Below are 22,257 nucleotides of genomic sequence, written 5' to 3' on the forward strand. Positions count from 1 at the left end.
CAGCTAGCCCTGAGCCATCCCTTAGTTATGCTGCTATAGGCTTTGGCTCCTGGTGGACTTGATCCATGATGCACTAAGCATTTCTTCCCCTCTTGCCTGTATATACTTGCATTACATTTATATGTTATGGCTGCATGTCATGTCACAGCAGATGGCTGGGTTAGGGCCCTGTCTGTGACTGTTGGAGGTCACTTTCTGTGAGAAGGGAGATCTTCTTTGCCAGTATTGCCAAGTGCATGCTCATAAGGACTTTTCAGATAGTTTCCATCTAACGTTGTGGGATCTTTACATTGTGATTTGAAATGCCTTAACACAGCTGTTATTGTGAATTGGTGCTACATTATATATTGGCATGTATTCCTTTATCCATACAATTTCCACTTCTAATAATCACCCACACAGTTTCAAATTTGTCAAGTAATATCAAATTTCCACCCCTTCAAAGGCTGACTGCTTTCACCCCATCTCCAGTTTAGAGAATCGAAATCAGCTAAGACAGCTTGTGAAGCATTGGGTTTGAATTCATTTGTGTAAAACTATAAAGAAGGTAAACCTCAAAGCAGCACGAGTCAGCTGATTAAAGCTTGTACACTGGAACTGTCAATGGAAATTATCGCCACTACAACCAATCTTTGTGTTCCCCTACCTGCTGAATCCCACTTTAACTCCTGACTGTACTCTTTTTCCTGTTTAACTGTGGAGGCAAAATCAACTCTATAATGTAGGCAACAGAAAATTAAGGTATTTTTAAATTGTTTTTCACTGTGTCCTACATAACAGATTTAAACTGAGTACATTCATGAAAATTAGAATTTAGATTGGAATAACTTTCATATTCATTTTATATTATTGTGTACTGAATTAATATAGCACATGACAAAAATAGCTGGTAGAATTGTCCTTTAAAGTGCTCCTTTTTATTTTCATACTTGGAGTACATTTCCGAGTCTGTACTTTTTATTATTTATTACTTTAAGTTAAGAAGTTGATTGAGTACTTCAGCTTTTAATTTTTTCAAAAATGTTCTTTTACTTAAGTATCTCTACTTTTGCCACCTCTGAAGTTATTTTGTTTCTAGTCCAGGGTGGTATGATTGTACAGCAGACATCTTTAATGACATTAGAAAACAAGAACTGGGTGAACAAGTTTGAAATGTCAGTAAGTATATGACTTTTGACCACAACTGTTTGCTACAGTATACGTAAATATAACTGAAGTAATGTTGCTTTGTAATGTGTTACACCCAACACTGGTTATGGCATATGCACACTCAAAATCACAGAGTTACAAGGAGAGCGTTCTAACCTGCAGGGCAACTAACAATATTTGGAGAATATTTAATATCACAAGTATATAAAAATTAACTCAGAAGAGGTAGCAGAGAAAATAAGCATCTTTCTACCATCTTATTCTTTCACCAAATTATTAGGAGTGTAAATATGTTTTATGAAAAGATAAAATTCCTATATATTGGAAAGACTAAACTGTAAGCTCTAGTAGGTTGATTTGATGTCACAAGGACGGAATGAACTGAGGTGCAGACCAGCGGGGTTAGAAAGAAAAGTCACAATTTTATTTACACAATCACCAGGTGAAACTATATTCAGTGCGAAGGGTTAAGGATTTCCAGGGAAGGAAGGGAAACAGGTCCAAAAAACACACTCCACGCTCTCGCTCTCCACTCCTTTGTCCGTTGTCGCGTTTCCACACCACACCACATTGCCAGACTTCAGGGAAAACAGGTCAGGAAGCAGGTCCAGGGAATTGAGGTTACTCAGCAATCCAGCAAAGAAGCCCACTGAACCACCATCTTAAATAGTGGCTTGGGCAAAGAATGCAATCAGACAGATCCGTGGCAAGTGGTTGATTACACCAGGTGCGTGGGCCAAGGGCGGGAGCCCAGGTGAGCTCAACCCACGCAGACAGAGGAAAAACAGGAGAAAGAGAGACAAAAACAACATGTGGCCTGAAAACTAGGTCAGACATGGAGACTATGACTCTAACCCCCTTTCTGTTGGAAGACTAGCTGAGGTAAATATTGTATGTGCTCACAAAGAAACTGGAACATACATCTAACCTAGAACTGTCACTAACCAGTTTGGTAGATAATAGTTATTATTTATTTCTTGTCATGTTCCAATATACTGTCACTTGCGAAAAAGTGTCTAAATTTATTTCATTCAGCATGCCATAAAGGATTAATGGCATTTGTGTGGATAGCATATGCAATCCTGTGAACCCAGCGTAAACCAGTTTCTGTGGTTTGGACTTGAAAGATCATTTATACGCACCATCAGTTTGAAATTAAATAAGCACCTCATCCAAGGATTACCACAGCATGACTCTCACATTGCCAACTTATTTAAAAGACAAGTATATCAGAATTGTAGAACGAAGTGGTTGCTTCCTACAACTTATTTAATACTTGTATATACTATTAGGACAATATTTAAAGAACACACATATTTAATGACTTCCCAATTGTAGACCCTATACATGTTTAAAGCTAATCAGAAAGAAACCGATTCGTGTATTTACACCCACAGCAAAGTCAGTGAAGTGTATGCTCACACTTACTACGCATGCACAAGTCATGGTCTTAACAATAAACAAACGAAAAAAAACTTCTCTGTACATCTCTGCCACACCAGCTGTGAGCCTCACGCAGTGTAGATATCTTCTGTCAACAGATATCCTCTTTTAAAATTAAAAACTAAATTTAAAAAAACAAAACAAAACAAAAGACAGCCTCACTCTAATTAATTGTGGCTTTCTTTGCTAAAAATCAGAGCATAGGAACAACAGAGAATTTATGGCCAAATGTTTGTGAACACCCTTGTGTGGCTGGTGAAGATGTTAAAGCTACATTCATAGGACATTCATATGCTGTGATAATAATTCATTGCTCTGGAAAAGATTAGCACAAGATTTTGAAACCTTTCTGCAGTAATGTGCTTTCATTTAGCTACAAGATCATTTCAAAAGTTGGGAACAGGCTCACAGCCTTATCCCAAATAATGTTTGATGGGGATTGATGTGAGCCAAGTTATTCCAGGCCAAACTGGCAAAAACATTGCTTCATGAACCTGGCCTTGTTTACTGTTACAAGTTTAGGATCATTGCACACACAACAACTTGATTGTATTGTGTATTTACAAATAAAGCATTACATCAGTGAGTTTTTTTGTCTAATATTGGCAATGTGCAATATTCCATCTATTACTTCTTTTATGTGACACTTGCTCCAGACTGGATTGTCGTGTTGGCAGACTTGGGAAAGGGCGGGTAAGATGCGCCTCCACACGGAGGCATCCGTGTCCCATTCTTAATCAGGTATCTGAATCAGCCACCTTAACTGGCTTATTTCCAAAGCTTTCCAAAGAACAGCACTGCTACGCAGAATTCCTTCCAGATGTTTACAGTCGTATTCCCAGTGTTCAACCACCCTGCGAAGAAAACAAATCAATAGCTTGCACCCACTCACCTTTTGTCCACAATTTGGGTTCTCAAACCCATTTCGGTCCCTCCAGCTTCGAAACCATAGTTGTAGATTTTTTTCTGAGCTCAAGTGGGCAGACACATTTTGTTAACAGTTGGTGAAACATGCTGACCAGCTGGGCCACAGACCTCAGCACTGATTTACACCCATCCCATGTGTCAATCTCACTTTTTCACTCACATTTTTAAATGTAAAAATATTACAAACAGTCCAGGCTATAAGTATTTTTATAGCTTAAGAGTGTTCAGGCTGAGGCTGTGCACATGTGAAATAAAATACGATGACCCTAAAATTGAAAAATCTGAGTTAAGTGGATCTACTTCTATATCAAAAATGGACTCTATGAGAGAGAATGCTTCTGCTGTTGTCTTTTCCCCCCATTCTTTTTACTGTATCTTATTTATTTTGAAACTCATGACCCTACATCACCTGAGCTGGGATCAAAGTTTATCCACCTCCTAAAGGGACTTTTTCTGCTGGGGTTTGCGTGGCCCAGCAGAATAGCTTTGCTTTAATGGTGGTATTATGTTTTCATATTACACAATATGATTTACCATTTCATGGTTTTTATTAAGTTAGTGGAGGAAATCGCCATGCCATCTGGACAAATTATGTGCGATGACTATCAGCTCTTTGACTTTACAGTTTTATTGCTATCTGCAAAAATCTCAGTTTATCTAATATCTGAACAACTTCCAGGAGTGTGTAAATCTAGAAGTTATGGACTTTGTTTGGGCGTATTACTGAAAACAGACCAAAAAATGATGTTGCTTGTCCAAAAAGTTTCAAACTGCAGGCTTAGCAGGACATCCTGTGCAGGATAGCACATAATGTAGTAAAACCAAATGGAGGTCATTGTTCCCAGAGTGGTTGAATTAAATCACCATAATCCAGAAGGTTTCTAAAAAATGTCATTATTTTTCATGACCCGAATTGAATAACCAACACATGACATGTTTTCTCCTGGGTGTAAATAAAGATTTTGATTTAAGCAGTTAACTTTTTAACTGTGCCCAAATATGTACTCTGACCTGAGGTTCCTGGAACCCTTTTTCAGACTTGGGACGTTAAATTGTAGTAGTTCATTGCTCTCCCACAAACAGAAGAAATGGCCACATTCTAACCATTTAAAGTAAATCAGTGTGTTACGCAGAATGGGATTATGTTGTTGAGATTGCATTATAGAAATCTGCATAGTTTTATAAATTTATTACTCTTTAAATTATTCATTCTTCTCAGCGTTTAATACATTAAACAAGCAACTGTTGAGTTCCTGCTTTTTATTCAGCTACAGAGATCATTAGAGCTGGCAGTCACATCTTTTGCTTTTAATCTCGGGTTCTTTGGGATGGGAGTAAAATAAATACAAATATATTTAAAAACAGTAAAATAAATGTATGTAATAGATTATTTATCTGTTTCTCCTAATCAATGCACTTAATAAGGGCTGGCCTTTTCCTCATTATAATTTGTAAAGCTGCTTAAGGTTGTGGACTACACCTGAACCCACAAAACGAGTTCAACATGGCCAGGGTTTCTTACCATTAGCTAGCGCAACAAAATTTAAAACCTCAGTAAGAGATGATGGCTCTCAAGCAGATATAGAAAATATGTAAATGTTTACCTTTTTATGCGATAAAAGACTCACTGGCTTTAAATAGCCTGCATTTGTATAGCGCTTTACTAGTCCCTAAGGACCCCAAAGCGCTTTACACATTCAGTCATCCACCCATTCACACACTGAATGATGGCAAGCTACATTGTAGCCACAGCCACGCTGGGGCGCACTGACAGAGGCGAGGCTGCCGGACACTGGCGCCACCGGGCCCTCTGACCACCACCAGTAGGCAACGGGTGAAGTGTCTTGCCCAAGGACACAACGACCGAGACTGTCCAAGCCGGAGCTCAAACCGGCAACCTTCCGATTACAAGGCGAACTCCCAACTCTTGAGCCACCATCGTCCATTTAACTGACATTCTGTCCCTACATTAGCCTGGTTGTTGCTAATCTTTGCCAAATAAATAACCAGTGGCAGATATTGCTAAATGAAGTTATTTCAAAACTATTTTACAATTCATAATTAAGAATCAACTTGTTTGGGCCGTCGTAATTCATTTCTGCTCCTCAGCTTATTCTGCTTATTCCAATTTGTTTAAAGACATTTGATGTTTATTGAATTGCCTCAGCAGTTTCACAGCATGAGCTCATGTTTCTTTTATTTGCAGCAACATGTTCAAACACAACTGAGATTTAAAATTGAAAATGTTTCAAAAGGTTTAATTTATTACAGATTTATGTTTGGCTGAACTGTAATGTAACCCAATTGTATTACTTTGGCAACATAACTTTGCATATATTTTTTAAACTTGTGAAACATGAAGTTCATAAATTTATTTAAGCCATCAGCAGACTGTCATCAGGGTGTACCACAAGAAAATGAGGCTCATATGTTGGATTTCAAAAAAGACATTTTTCCTCTGGCTCTTTCTGTGGACTCTTTCATAAAATGATAAAATGATGCCTGCGTAAATTATTTTGCCTTGGAATTTCTAAACCACTTTTATTTAGATGTCATGCTCAATAAAACACAAATGCCAAGCTTTGAAATTACTAAAGGCTCAAAACATTACTAAATCACTGTGTTAAAGCCACAGGGGTAACAAACTACCAGAAGTTCCACACAGAAAGATCAAAAATATTGTTTTTCCACAATAGTAATAAAGTCTTTTTTCAAAGTGTTTATCCTCATAAAATCCAAGTAAACCATTTGCAACAGATGTTTTTCCCAAAAGCTCTGCTGAGAAGTTACAAGGCTAATAGAATACCTTAATAGTTGTTGTTGATTCTTTGCTGAGCAGTTGCCAATGGAAGTACTAAAAAAGCCAGGAACCTAATAAATGTGGCCATTAAATCTTGGTATTGTTTGGGTGATTTTTACGTATAGCTGTGAGCAGCACAGTCACAAAGCCAGACATTCTCAGCTTTACTGTCAGTTTTTGTTTTTTTTTTGCATAAATTATTTACTTGAATGTACTTTTTTTTCCCGCTTTTTTTTAAGCAAGTTTCCAGACACATCCATATATCCAATCTCACACTGCTTCAGTAAGGCTGTCGAGGTCAAGGCTCTGGGGAGGCCAGTCCATGACAGATGTTGTGTATTTTTCTATCCAGGTATACTTGTACTGTACTGCAGCGTATTTGGGATCATTGTCATATTAAAAATTGAAGCTGTTGTCAATCTAATGCTTCCCAGATGGTGGATACAAATATGATCATACTTTTCTGAATTTGTAATTCCATCAATTTTGACAAGCTTCCCCACACCACTAGGTGAAATGAAGCCATAAACCATGATAGAGCCTCCACTGCATTGTACAGATAGCTATCTGTCAGATAGTTTATTTTAGGCTCCCAGTACATTCTAAGGCAAATTTTTATTCATAAAGCACATTTAAAACAATAAATTTGACCAAAGTTCAGCACATGAAATAAAGGATACAAGATACAACACACACACACATACACCAATAAATATCTAAAAAAAAAAAAAAATCAAAAGAATATAAGCGATAATACAACATCTAAAGCTTCCATCTTCTTTTTTTATCTTCCACGTCCAGTTTTCTCAAATTTTTCCGTGACACTCAACACACAGTAGCGAGGTATCCCAGGTTTTATGCAAAATACTATTTTATGCTGTCAAACTGTTTCATCTTTGGCATTTTTCATAGATTCAGCTAAAGATAAATGTAGTTTTTTTTAGCACAACGTCATTTTCAAAACATTGCCTCCTTATTTGACCTCTATTCTCCTATCTCAACATTTCCTCTTGTTTCCCTCCTTTTCAACCCTCCTTTCTATCTTTCTTTACTTTGATGCCCCTGCTTCCTTCTCATTCTTTCTGTCTCCCCTCACCTTCCTCTTCGCAGGTTGTTTGAGTACCGTGGCAGAGTGTCTCCTGTTCCACGTGTGGTGCCAGTCAAACGCCCGAGAGTGGCTGTACCCCTCGTACGACGGGTCAAGTCTCTGCCTGTCAAACTGCTGGCGTGTAACGCCTCCATCCTCCCAACCAGCAATGGCAACAAACAAAGATGTGAGTTTCAACGTGTACAAATGAACCATCAGCCAGTTTTGCTTTACAAGAAGCTGTTGTAAAGCATTGCAGTACCTACACCACATTAATCCACCATTAAAGTCTGATGTGTTGACTTTAGTTTGTCACTGTTTACTTTTCCAAGTAGAAGTAAAAATAAATATCAACATTTTAAGAAAGTAAATATGCACGTACATATATTGATATACAATTCTGTACATATAACTTGTTAAATTCTCAAATTGTCAGTGATATTGATTTTAGGAAAAACACACAGCTCTGTCACCAAACATTTTCCTTCTGACTACATATATTTCTTGCTTTTCTCTTATTCATTATCTCTTCTGGTTACATTTCTAACCAGCTCCACCCTGTCTCAAACCTCCTCTTCATCTATCTTTCAAGCCCTGCTTTTACATGACATTGGAAGGCCAAAACATCAGGTTAATCCTTGTCTCTCTCTTGTTTTTTCTCTTGTTTTTTTTCTTTCCTTTTTTTTACCAGTTGCCCATCACATGAATTGAAAGCATATTCAGATTCTAAACAAATTATGCAAAGGCCCTGTCAGCTCCCTGAATTTTTCAGTCAAAGCAATTTACATGTCACAGATTTAAGTGTCTTTCTGTGTATTCATTAAACTTACATTGCAAATTGTTTTAAAGAGAATAAACAAAAGCCTTTTTTAACTGCAGATTTTTTGGGGATATCAGAACAGGTTTTTTTGGCCTAATGCTCGCTGATATGAACTAAGTTTTGCTTGCAGTTACACAGGACATCCTTAAACAACTGGACCTATGGTCAACGGTATGACATTTTTATATTTCACATGATTTTAATTTGACTATTAATATTTACTACCGCTATTACCGCTCGTTTTCATACTCCCATATAGAAAAAGCCATTCATGCTTTTATTTGCTTTGGAGACTACATCTACTACCTCTTTTCTGGGCTAAATATGAAAAAATTATCTTTCTTGCCTCCAATTCAGAATGAAGTTAGAATGAGTAGAATAACCAGTCCTGGCTTCTCTACAGTGTTCCTATGTACTGTATATTTTGGGATTTATTTTTGTTTTATTTTGCTGATGACTTTCGTAACTTATCTGGGTCTGGCCCCGAGCTACATAGGAGAAATGTTTGCAGCCTTAGAGCTTGAGCTGGGGGCTCTTCTGTCTGTTCCAAATCAAGACTTAAATCTAAAGATGATCCTGCTTCACCGTCAAGGGACCTCAGCTTTAACACAACCCACATGAGGACATAAGCATATTGAGTGTAATGAAATACACTATATAAATAAAATTGCCTTAATAAAACTTTTTTTTTTAACTTTTTTTACTTTTGAATATTTCTTTTTTAAAATTGTTAATAAAGGATAATTAAATAATTATCTAGTAACGGCCCAGCTTTTAGATTTGTATTTACATGATGTGTATTCTTTTCTTTAAAACAATAAATCTTGGTTTTCTTGCTTTTTTACTTTAGATTTGTGTATCCTGTTTTGCATTCTATGCATTAAGTAAGTAAATTTTTATTTATATAGCAGTTTTCAAGACAGAGATCATGAAGTGCTTCACGACAAAAAAGATACCAGAGCAGTAAAGCAGTTAATGTTAATCAAACTCCAAAAAGATGAGTTTTAGTTGTTTTAGTGAATACTTTAACCATTATTACTCACTTCCATAACAATTTAGCACATTTCATGTAATCTTTAAAGATTTTTTTGAAGAATTGAAGATTTTACCTTTCAAGCTGCGATAAGCTTTTGTGAAGAGGCATCTATGTATACGCCGAATAAGACCAAAATAATAATTTAAGCTCTATCAATCATTTCCAAAAACTAATACATGGAAAGGGGTTTTTTTGTTTTTTTTTAATATTAAAACTATCATAGACAAAGCATAAGCATGGTCACATCCATCACAGCGCTGCCTTGAAGATACTTCCCTCCAGCATGGAAATGGGAAACAGATGACATTTTAACAAACCTTGGATTAAGTTAGGAACTTAGTTGTAGATAGAAGTGATATGAACTTCAGCGACTTCTGTGTCCAAAGAACTTTACTAAAACCCCCCCCCCCCCCCCCCCCCCCCCCCCATTTTTTAAAATAAAGAAGTTCTCATCGGTTTTAAATGGTAGTATCTTTTGTTTTCCTGCTCGCTGTTGACCCCCTTCAAGAATATTGTCTGTGCATTTAAATTCAAAAGCATAGTCAAAATTAGTTTATTGCATCAAATACAATAGATGCCAGTATCACATTTAAAATATATATAGTCATGTAGCTTCATACAAAAATTATTTTGTTCTATGAAATAAATAAAAAAAATGCTGTTACATACAGCTACATGTGGCCTTTTTCTTTTTTCTTTTATAGTATTCAGTTTATTTCTGTTTCCTGCGGCTTTAAGAGAATACTTAAATAAATAATAATACACTCATATTATTAAGTTATCACTGTAACTATAAAAAAACAGTTCTTCTTTTATTAACTTAATGTTTTGTGAGGATAATAACACATAATGTTTTATTTTCAGTTCCGCCATGTTACAGTACCATGTTAGAATACCCAATTCTCGTGCAGCCTTAAGGGTTAGCGGGTTTATATGAGCAAAATGCTACAGGAAACTAATTAAATCAAATTCAAATTTCAGCGGGTCTTTGTCATAGAAAGGAATGGTACATCATTACCTTCGTGGTACAGTCATGAATTGGATCCAGAGTTGTTTTTTTGGTTCTGGTTCTTCTCACACAGCTGTCCAAAGAGGTGACACTCTCCAGAATTCAGCAGGCGCCAGGCGTGGGTTGAACAATGCGGATTAGCTGAATGTTGGCTTGAGCTGACGTCACAGTGTGTGGGCTGGGAGATATTAAAGGCAGATTCTGGGTCCCTTTTGTTTGAAGTCAAATAACTCTAATAAAGTCATTAATCAAAATTAGACTCTTTAAGTGTGAAAGGAATCTCATGTGCTGGACAACAAAATAACAATTCTCCAGATAGGGCAGCAATAATGTAGCAGAAACTGCGTTGCTCGGGTCGATTCTTTGTATTGAATTGAGCTTGTGCTTATTCGAGCTTAAAGATCAAAAAGGCATACATAAGTTAGTCAGAGAGAAAAAGTCAGAGTTTTAGTGATTGTTCATAAAGTCTTCAGTAGAATAAATGTAAGACCAAAATAAAAGCGTCAGACACCAGTGTCTAATACCAGAGATGGAATAAGGCAAAAAGCCATGGCAGCACAAGCAGGCAACGGAAGACTGCCAGGTCTTTTATCGCCTGGGGTCTAGAGTCAGAGCAACCTTCTAAAAGAGCCTGTGTGATAAGGCTTTGGGTTGTGCCTGCATGTATAACTTGTAATGAACAGACAAGCCGTAAAAGGCGGGGGGGATTCTTGGGTTTGTGTGCGAGGGAGAAGGGTGGAAAGAGTGAAGACATGAAGTCCTGGTAACAATTTAATTTCATTAATCCAATCATCGATTTCTGCACGACAAGCCATCTTGTCTACTTAAAAGAAAAAGTGTCTTTTTCCCCAGTCCTTACAGCAACATGCACAGCTTGAGTGCAGCTTGCGTCCAGTTGCTTCTGGTGAAATCTTTACAATCTTAACAGCCATCAAAGGCAAAACACCCATTAGATCTGAAAACTTTTATCTTGGTGATTCTGTATGCTGTAAAAAACAGATCTTCCCTAGAGGTCGTGATAAGTGGTAAAGAGAAACTAATGCCAAGTCACTGCAGCGATGTGTCGATTTATTACTAGCTTCTGGCAGACCTCTTATCTCAAGGTTTGTCTTTGTGTGTGAGGCTGTGTGTGTGTGTGTAAGATCACTGAAAGGTCATCAAAGGGTTCAGCTGTCTTATTTTTATGTCAAACAGAGATGCATCTTTTGGATTTTTGGATCTGTTCCATTGCCTTTGATATCTTTATTGTAGGAATAATAAAGGGAGCATTTTTCCAGACAAAGAGTCTGTCGAAATTCAAAGTTGAAAACAAAAATTTAATTGCCCTATAGGTTTAATAGGATTAAACAAAGAGGGTGAGGTTGTCACTACTACATTACAATAACAATAAACTTTGGCTGAGAGAACCAAATTGTCTGCATTTAACCTTATTCAGGGAGGCATGGCTCAGCAAGGTAATGCAAGCAAGGAAAGAAAAAATGATCTATTTATACAGTATTTTTCACAAACAAGAGTCACAAAGTGCTTTAAAAAAGAGGCACACAAAACTAGAATTTTAATACAATGTAATACAAATACAAATACAATGTAAAACTAAAAGAAAATTTGGACAACGGAGTAAAAGACCAGAAAAGAAGGACGGGGGCAGAAGTGAGGACACAAGAGGTACGCTGGTAGAGTTAAAGGGGGAAAATGGAAGGCTAAATAGAAATAGTATAAAACTTGAGTAGATTTCCTCACATTTCTATCTTCAAAACACAGACAAGCTTTCATCCATTTGATCAGAAAAATCTATTAAGTTTCAGAGAAATACATCAGAATACTTTGATTAAAGAAAAAGATGAAAAAGTTTAACATTTACTGAATAAGACTGTAATTCATCACTTTGATCCACAGCAGGATATTTGTCTGTAATGTCATAAAATCTGGCACAGATGCTCATGAATCCCAATACACGACTCCAGATGTTCTTGGTGATCCCTTGACTTTATCTCCGGTGCTGCTAACACATCAAGTTTTTGACTAGCACATGATGAAGATCAAAATATATTTACGGATTTCCATCAAAGCGATCAGAAGAGGGACCTGATGTAGCCAGGGCCATAACTTTGGAGACAGTGACACATTTCTTGTACAGTTTTGTCGTTGTACATCACCGCCATGGATTTTAAATCAAACGATCAGGATGTGATTAAAGTGCAGACGTCCAGCTTTCATTAAAGGAGCTTAGCAAAAGTTTTGTATTGCCTGCTTAGAAATATGAGATATGAGATCAAATCAAAGAGAATCTAAATGTTTAGGGGGGGGGGGGGGGGGCACTTTTTTAAAGGAAAAAAGGCGCAAATGAAGCTTCAAAATAGGATCAAAAATGAAAGACATGTTACTGTCATAAAAGGAAAAAAGATAATTTAAACAATAGAGAATGTTTAAAAGTGTGTGGATCCACTGCTTTCTTTGCAGGCTTATCAATCAGGACATGGACACTTACATCCCCTCTCACCTCCCTCCCCTCTGTCTATGTTTGTCTGTGTCTCTCTATCAGCAGTGAAAGGCACAGAGCTTCAGGCGATAAAGTCAGAGTTGACTCAGATTAAAGCCAACATCGAGGCTTTGCTGGGCAGACTGGAGCAGATCACAGAAGACCCACACATAGCTGCCACAGGTGACACCCCCACCCCACACACATACATACCTTACATTATAAATGAAATCATTCAAGGAATTGGAACTCTACAAAACCAGTGCACACTCTGATTATGCTAATCAGAGTTAAACAGTAGTAAAATAGTAATGGTCAACTAAACAAATGCAAACAATTACCTCATTTTCAAGGGGCCTTGACTTTGTCCCTGCGATTTTGCACTAGCTGAGTAAAATCAGTCATTGAACTGTATAGGTCTTCCTTGAACCTTGGAAACCATTATTTGTATCTGTTATTTTTCTTCTTTCTTTTGTGTCTTAGTGCAGCCTTTTCTCTTATATCAACATTGTTTCCACTTCACCTCCAAGCAAACTTGTTTCTTGTATAGAGCAAAGGGGGTCTAGCTGGTAAACAAATAGTATGCAGACTGGAGACAGCGAGCATGAGCCTTCTGATTTAAAATGAGTCTTATTTACTAACATACACATGGCGGTAAGACAAAAATTGGCCGGTGTGCACGTGTCATAAAACTGAGCAATTTTGCATGCAGACTCTTTTTTTTTTTCACATCATAAGAACATTTCCATACACATATTATATGAGGGGCCATTAAATTTAGTAATATTTGTGTGCTTACTGAGAAAGCTGCTCAAGATCACCAGTATCAAGGTTAGAGCACAGTTTGTTTGTTTGTTTGCTTTTTGGTGTTTCCAACCAACCTTGGAGTCTGTCCTCTTCAGGAATCAGAATTAGTAAAACAAATAAAAATATTTTCCTGGCAGCCACAGTTTGTGAAGGGAGCAATGGTGGAACTCAGATGTAATGGGACTTTTTCTACTTCCAGAGTAATCACAGCATTTGAATCGTTCCTCTTTTGCATAAAGCTTATGGTTAGGACTGGATCCCTCTAACTAACCCTCGCTTAGTTAAGCTTAAATAGGCCTAGATTACAGGGAGCTCCACACAACGCATGGCCCCAGTTTGTTTGTGTTTGTTTTCCTCACTCACCTCTTTCCACCTTCTCGTTTTTCTGCGTTTGGTCATTTTTCGTTTGTATTGTGAAGTGCTGTCCATTTCAGTTTTCCAGCGTTTGGCTGGATTTGAGTTGAGCGTATAGCCTTGTACACTTCAGAATTCATCCTGTTACTCCAATCATAAAATCTAGTGATTCACTTCCAGAAAACTGTATCCTCCATGCTTATGATCATGAGATGTTTTTTTCCCTTCTCCATACTTTTTTCTTCCCATGATTCTTGGTTTCATCTGTCCAAACATGTTTTTTTTGTTTGGTTTTGTCTCTGGGGTGTGAAGGCTTTTTCTTCTGCATAACCAGCAGTTTGCAGCTTGTTGTAAACCCTCTGTATTTAAAGCTGAATTCTCATTGGAGACAACAATGCCTTCACCCTCAAGACTGTTTTTGACTTGACTAGGTGTTGTGAAGGTTTTTTCTTAACCGAGGAAAGAGGAAAGGGAAAGGAAATTCTTTGATCATCCACTTCAGTTGTCTTCTGTGGTCTTTCAGGCTTTCTGGTCTCACTGAGCTGGCCAGTGAATTATTTCTCCTTTAAAATGTATCACATTGTTAATCTGGCCAAATGTAAAGTTTTTTGCTATCTTCCTGATAGTCCATTTTGTGTTTTCAGCCTAAGAATTGGCTCCTTCCCTGGCATCAACCTCTCCTTGGACTTCATATTGAGAATTTCAGTGGATAGCCAACAAACACAAGTTGAATGCTTTGAATCAACATCATGTGTTATTTTCAAATAACCTCACTAGGCCATGCATACAGTATAAATCAAAGCCTTATAAACGATTTTCTACTTCACCGCTCAACTAAACAAAGTAATGGTAAGTGTTGATAAAATAACCATCGGCCTTTATATTGGAAAAATTTAGAGAGAAAAAAACATGAACAAAGAATCGTTAAAAGGACCGAATTGGTCAAAAGGACTAATCACTGCAGTAAAAACTGTACCAAAATGTGATTACAATACTGACTATAAATAATAATAATAATAATAATAATAAAAAAAACGTAAGAAATGCAACGGCACAAGCAAGCAAGTCCAAGATGAGAAGAAATCAGAAACAGTTGACTTGTATCCGTACGAGGAGTCTGGGATGCAGCTTTAGAAACACAAAAATGTTAGTGTCTGTGTTGCCTGATTCCAGATTTCTGAATGGCAGCCCACCTTTGAAACTTTGCCAAACAATTCTGAAGCCTGCTTTTGCTCTTTTCCATAGATTCGGCCTATGCACAAGAGGAAAGTTGCTAAGGATGGCTGGAACCATAATCCATTTGTTTTAACAAGATTACTGATGCTTACTCACTTTCTGTACTTACATGAAGATGTCTCTTGATTTGATTTACTGCAAGAGGGGTAGTAACAATAGCACTTGCCTGACTAAGACCATTGAACTGTTATCCTGCAAAAAAGCAAAGCAAACAAAAATTACTCCTTCATTCTGGATTGAATTTCCATTCTTTCTTTATTATCCCATGAGGCCTATTTTCAAATCAGATTACCCCGTGAGGACGGCCGTGTTTTCTTTCCTCAAAGACATGGATCATCAGCATTTGTAAAATCTGATCTACAGTTTTCGCAGTTGCGACATGTCCATCTCACGTTTGGGTTTCTTGTGTGTGTTCGCGTTCATGCAGATTTGATCAATACAGAGGAGTGCAAGAGTGAGGAGGCATGGCAGGGAGGGGAGGAATCAAGTTCAGAGCTTGAAGATGAGGATGAGCAGAGACAGAACAGCGAAGCTGAAGAGGAGGAGGAAGATGAAGAAGAGGAGGAGGGAGAGCACACACAGGATGACACCCACAACCATATGGTGAGTTAATGTGACAAACAGTAGTGTGATCTGCGGTAACCTAAGTCGAGACTTCTTATTCACACAAAGATGATTTTAGTGCAGGATTCAACCATTTGAGCCCTAATTAGTTCATTTTCATCAACATAATTCAGTTATATTTAAACAGTATCAGTTTATAATAACAGTCATTACAAGATGCCTTATATATAGGTAAATATCCTACAATATTACAGACAGAACTGCAATCATCAGAGTATCTTCTATCATTTTCCCTGCATTACATGCATCTTATTATTTTACACTGATACTACATAGATTTAGAGCTTCTGTTGGAACTGCAGGATTTTAAACACATTTAAACTGAATGACAAAAAAATAATAAATAGAACAAAATTACAGTCCATCCCACTATATATATGTATATATATATATAGAGAGAGAGAGAGTCATGGGTGGTTTGGATTCATAGGAGTTGTTCAAGGAGAAAAGGAAGCACTGACCCTTTCCTTCTGTCTTATTATCTCATAGTCAGGCATACAGTGGCTTGCAAAAGTATTCGGCCCCCTTGAACTTTTACACATTTTGTCACATTACAGCCACAAACATGAATCAATTTTATTGGAATTCCACGTGAAAGACCAACACAAAGTGGTGTACACGTGAGAAGTGGAACGAAAATCATACACGATTCCAAACATTTTTTACAAATAAATAACTGCAAAGTGGGGTGTGCGTAATTATTCAATACTTTGTAGAACCACCTTTTGCTGCAATTACAGCTGCCAGTCTTTTGGTGTCTGTCTCTACCAGCTTTGCGCATCTAGAGACTGAAATCCTTGCCCATTCTTCTTTGCAAAACAGTTCCAGCTCAGTCAGATTAGATGGACAGCGCTTGTGAACAGCAGTTTTCAGATCTTGCTACAGATTCTCGATTGGACTTTGACTGGGCCATTCTAACACATGGATATGTTTTGTTTTAAACCATTCCATTGTTGCCCTGGCTTTATGTTTAGGGTCGTTGTCCTGCTGGAAGGTGAACCTCCACCCCAGTCTCAAGTCTTTTGTAGACTCCAAGAGGTTTTCTTCCAAGACTGCCCTGTATTTGGCTCCTTCCATCTTCCCATCAACTCTGACCAGCTTCCCTGTCCCTGCTGAAGAGAAGCACCCCCAGAGCATGATGCTGCCACCACCATATTTGACAGTGGGGATGGTGTGTTCAGAGTGATGTGCAGTGTTAGTTTTCCACCACACATAGCGTTTTGCATTTTGGTCTCAACTCCTATGTGCTCTGGTCTCATCTGACCAGAGCACCTTCTTCCACATGTTTGCTGTGTCCCCCACATGGCTTGTGGCAAACTGCAAACTTCTTATGGTTTTCTGTTAACAATGGCTTTCTTCTTGCCACTCTTCCATAAAGGCCAACTTTGTGCAGTGCACGACTAATAGTTGTCCTATGGTCAGATTCCCCCACCTGAGCTGTAGATCTCTGCAGCTCGTCCACAGTCACCATGGGCCTCTTGGCTGCATTTCTGATCAGCACTCTCCTTGTTTGGCCTGTGAGTTTAGGTGGACGGCCTTGTCTTGGTAGGTTTACAGTTGTGCCATACTCCTTCCATTTCTGAATGATTGCTTGAACAGTGCTCCGTGGGATGTTCAAGGCTTGGGAAATCTTTTTGTAGCCTAAGCCTCCTTTAAATTTCTCAATAACTTTATCCCTGACCTGTCTGGGACTTCATGGTGTTGTTGCTCCCAATATTCTCTTAGACAACCTCTGAGGCCGTCACAGAGCTGCTGTATTTGTACTGACATTAGATTACACACAGGTGCACTCTATTTAGTCATTAGCACTCATCAGGGAATGCCTATAGGCAACTGACTGCACTCAGATCAAAGGGGGCTGAATAATTACGCACACCCCACTTTGCAGTTACCGTATTTTCACGACCATAAGGCGCACTTAAAAGTCTTAGATTTTCTTCAAAAAGTACGGCGCGCCCTATAGCGCAGTGCGCCCTGTGTGTTGTAAGGAGGACGTAGTAGAGAACACCATGAGAACGCTAAAGGGTGAAGTGTGGGCGCAACCCTGAAAATGGCAAAGAGACACGCTTACGAAGCACAGTTTAAACTGAAGGCCATCAGCTACGCGGAGGAACATGGAAATCAAGCAGCGGCGAGAGAATTTAAGATTAACGAATCGATGGTTCGCAAATGGAGGAAGCTAGAAAACAAGCTCCGGCAGGTCAAGAAAACGCAGCTGAGTTTCCGCGGACATAAGGCGAGGTGGCCCGAGTTGGAGGAAAGACTCGAGCGGTGGATCATCGAGCAAAGAACGAGCGGGAGAAGCGTTTCGACGGTCACCATTCGGCTAAAAGCAGTTTCACTTTCACTTTTTATGAAACGGTGCCATTTTTCCATCCGGACCAGGACTACGGTAGCGCAGCAACTTCCAGCGGATTATAAGGAAAAGCTGGCCATCTTCCGCTCCTACTGCAGCAAACACATCGGCGACAAACACATCCAGCCCAGCCACATCACTAACATGGACGAGGTCCCGCTCACTTTTGACATCCCGGTGAGTCACACTGTGGAGAAGAAGGGGACCAGCACGGTAGCGATACGCACAACGGGGCACGAAAAATCTTCTTTCACTGTTGTGTTTGGCTGCCATGCTAATGGACAGAAACTGCCGCCTATGGTGATTTTTAAGCGACAGACTTTGCCTAAAGAGAAGTTTCCAGCAGGAATCATCATTAAGGCAAATGAAAAGGGCTGGATGGATGAGGAAATGATGAAAGAGTGGCTGAGGGAGGTGTATGTAAGGAGACCAGGTGGGTTTTTTTCCACGCATCACCATCGCTCTTAATCTGTGACTCTATGCGTGCCCATCTCACAGCCGATGTGAAAAAACTAGTGAAACAAATGAACTGTGAGCTTGCTGTCATTCCGGGAGGCCTGACAAAGGAACTCCAACCGCTGGACATCGGTGTGAACCGCCTGTTCAAAGTAAGGCTGCGAGTGGCCTGGGAGCGATGGATGACCGATGGGGACCACAGTTTCACCAAGAGTGGAAGGCAGCGCCGGGCGAGTTACGCCACAATTTGCCAATGGATTGTAGATGCTTGGGCTAACATGTCTGCTGGCACTGTTGTTCGAGCTTTCACAAAAGCCGGCATCATTTCCGAGGAGCTGCACGGCACGGAAAGTGACTCTGACAGTGAAGAAAGTGAACCTGGCATGTTTGATGGAGATTTAGCGCAGCTGTTCAATTCAGACACAGAGGATGAGGACTTCCATGGGTTTGATGATAAAAATGTGAGTACCAAACTTCGTTTTGCTCCTGCTTTATTTTTAAATACGCACACTTGTATGCTTGTGTGTTGTTGATGATGACGATTACTGGTAATAAAAATGTGAGTAAGGTACCGAACTCAGGTTTGCTCCCGCTTTATTTTTAAATACGCATACGGTACTTGTATGCGCCCTATAATCCAGTGCGCCTTATGTGTGTGTTAAATACAGTAATGGCACACATAACTGAGACTGCGCCTTTTAGTACAGTGCGTCTTATGGTCGTGAAAATACGGTATTTATTTGTAAAAAATGTTTGGAATCATGTATGATTTACGTTCCACTTCTCACGTGTACACCACTTTGTATTGGTCTTTCACGTGGAATTCCAATAAAATTGATTCATGTTTGTGGCTGTAATGTGACAAAATGTGTAAAAGTTCAAGGGGGCCAAATACTTTTGCAAGCTACTGTATGTAACAGGCAGCTGACAGAGCAAGCTGCAATGCAATACTCTCTCAGCCCATACACATCGCTTATGCTGCTTGTTAAGGACACGTTAGTGTAATTTCTCATTATGCACAGTAAAATCTTGTCAAAAGAAGTAGTATAAAAATGAACAAATGTCCAAACGAGGAACTCAGTGGAGTTTGTGGTATAAAATCCAAACCCAGAAGGCATCCTTGTGTCTAAAACTTTGTTTTTAATTATCTAGTTTTGTTTTGATTTTACTTTTCGTAGTCTACTCTTGTAGTTATGTTAAGGTACAAAAACTGAGAAAGGCTTAGGAAAAGGTCATTCTTTGAGTTAAAATATACCCTTTCTGAACTTTTACTGTGTCAGAAGGCAAACGTTTTTCACATGCAACAGACTTCTCCTACATTGTTTTTTTTTTTAACTTTAAAAGTGCTAGAACAGTGGCATCGTGAGTGGAAGAAATGTGTCCAAGGTCTCACTGTGTTGATTTAGGATGTAGAGGGGTTTCTGCTGCACTCTGTGAGATATGCTGAAAAATGTTATACCCGCAACATACTCGTTAAGTAATTCAGTGGGATCCCTATTATGCATCAGTATGTGACAACTGGACCAAAATGTATCTGATATACTATACTTATTCCAAAATGTAATGCCTTTTAAGCTGTGGAGCTTAAATGCTAGTAATTTCCCAAACATAATTTAGCTACAGATGACACAATTTGTAATAAAGAATAAGAAAAATCTATCATGTGAAATGCTAATTATATTCACGTTTTCAGTTCCTTATTTTGTCCTAAAATTTTCCATAATAACAAAAACTTGAACACATGTAATCAGTATTGTGTGTGTTTTGACTCTTGGTTGATATTCTGTTCTTTCTTTAATGTATTACGTTTGTGTTCCATTCAGTAAAAAAAAAAAAAACGATAAAAATGTACCAGCAAAGTCATACTTAAGAGTTTAGTTCATTATTGGATGAGCAAATTGCTAAGCCACAAAGATTTGTTTAAAGAAAAAAATTTAAAGTTCAGTATTTTTGTAGATTTGTGTTGCATTATTGTGATTCTCAATTGTGTACAATGAGGATTCGTGCAAAACATGGCAGACACATTCAGTTCCCATTTATCAAACAACTTTGAAATAACCTGGGGGTAGCTAATCATGTTTGGAACAAACAATTCCAGTCACTACCAGATTTTCAGTTCTAAAGATTGAGTGTTTTAAGACTCGGAGGCAAAATGTCTGAAATGCTTTGAAGAGGCAAGTCATAGTCAGTCTGGACTTCATCTAGTTCAACCAGATGAACTTACTAGAAATTACCAAACAAAAGCTTTGCACTAGTCATGTAAAATTCCATAAATGTCACTGAGAACTAGGCTTTTGATTCAGAAATAGTTTGATCAGATTCACTGGGAGCTCCGCTGAGTAAACTCACCCACCTCAACAAGTGTTGCTTTTGAACTCGCCAGTCCAGTCCAGTCCAGTAAATGAATGATGATATTAAGTTAAAGGGCCGATGGCATTTTAAAAGCACCTTAAATGTGACAGTGGTCAAAGTATATAAAAGGAGTCAGAAATAATATTAAAAAGATGGAAAATCTGAACAATGTGAAACTGTTTTCTCATAAGAGCGGAGGAAATTTGCAATTTGTGCAGGCTTAGGGCAAGAAGTTATGAAAATAACACATAGCACTGTTCAAATGTACACACACACTCATACACACAGCACAGTCTCTTGCGTGCCTTCGTAAATATACGAGTGACTGAAAACATCCATGGTTAACAACATAAATTTAAAGCTGTGGATTTGAATAAGCCCAGGTCCTTATAATGTTACATGGTTTAATCCCCAATTTCTGCAGCCTGCACTGACTATGTGTAGTTACACAGACATTACTGTATATTGTTGTATATGAGGGAAACAGTGTGGCACTCTATGCTATTTATTTTTCTGTCTTTCTTTTGATTTACCTGCACATTATCTACCACATCATAACATATATGACCAGCTGTAACTGTATATTTAGATTCATGTGTGGTTTTGGAGCCAGTATACAGACATGTTCCTCTACATGAGTACTGCTTTGGTGAGAACACAGTGTACAGTATATCTGTATAACATTATTCCAGGCATTTTCTTACACTTACCCAATTAAGGGTTACCTATCTCAACAGCCAAACGGGTACAACCATGGACAGGTCACCAATCTGTCACAGGGGTAACACATCGAGAGGCATTCACTGTACACATTCACATCTACGGGCAATTTGGACTCTCCAACTGACCTAACACTATGCATGTTTTTGGGCTGTGGGAAGCTGCAGTACACAGAGCGAACCCATGCAGACACAGCAAGAACATTCAAAATCCACACAAAGGCTGCAGCCAGATTGAACCCAGGATCTTTTTGCTGTGGGGCAGGAGGGCTAACCACCACTCCACCTTATAACAATATTCAACATAATAAATATGAGAACAGTGTTTACACCGTGTAGTGATCCTCATACTTGTATTCCTGCGAGAGTAGCGTTTTTGTCATCTTAGAAATTCTTACATCTGGATCCGAGTGTTGACACAGCATGCAAAGCCCTCCCCCGCGCCCCATTCGGCCAATCAGATCACCGCTCCATCCTGCTCCTGCCCGCCTACAGGCAGAAGCTGAAACAGGAAGCTCCAACCCGGAGGGCGGTGCACTGTTGGACGGACCAATCGGAGTCTGCGCTGTGGGACTGTTTTGATCACGCGGACTGGGAAATGTT

At 38.7% G+C, this 22,257-nt stretch overlaps 1 protein-coding gene and 1 long non-coding RNA gene across 3 annotated transcripts in view; one reads left to right on the forward strand and one right to left on the reverse strand.

The window, feature by feature from the left end:
• raly (RALY heterogeneous nuclear ribonucleoprotein) overlaps positions 1-22,257 on the forward strand; it is a 148,029-nt gene that overhangs the window by 113,317 nt on the left and 12,455 nt on the right. Inside the window, exons 5-7 of one of the 2 annotated variants that reach the window (XM_080892133.1) lie at positions 7,430-7,593; positions 12,814-12,933; positions 15,575-15,750. In XM_080892133.1, coding sequence (XP_080748259.1) covers positions 7,430-7,593; positions 12,814-12,933; positions 15,575-15,750 — 460 coding nt within the window. The remainder of the gene's footprint in view (positions 1-7,429; positions 7,594-12,813; positions 12,934-15,574; positions 15,751-22,257) is intronic. The other variant, XM_080892134.1, reaches the window with a different exon arrangement.
• Positions 1,617-10,705, reverse strand: LOC308402958. The gene is made up of 3 exons (XR_013972834.1): positions 10,281-10,705; positions 7,416-7,562; positions 1,617-3,446 (listed from the first exon to the last, which is right to left on the reverse strand). It is a non-coding gene; the product is annotated as an uncharacterized lncRNA (long non-coding RNA).

Source organism: Rhamphochromis sp. 'chilingali' (genome assembly GCF_963969265.1).
Source record: "Rhamphochromis sp. 'chilingali' genome assembly, chromosome: 9".
In the NCBI taxonomy this organism is placed as follows: domain Eukaryota; kingdom Metazoa; phylum Chordata; class Actinopteri; order Cichliformes; family Cichlidae; genus Rhamphochromis; species Rhamphochromis sp. 'chilingali'.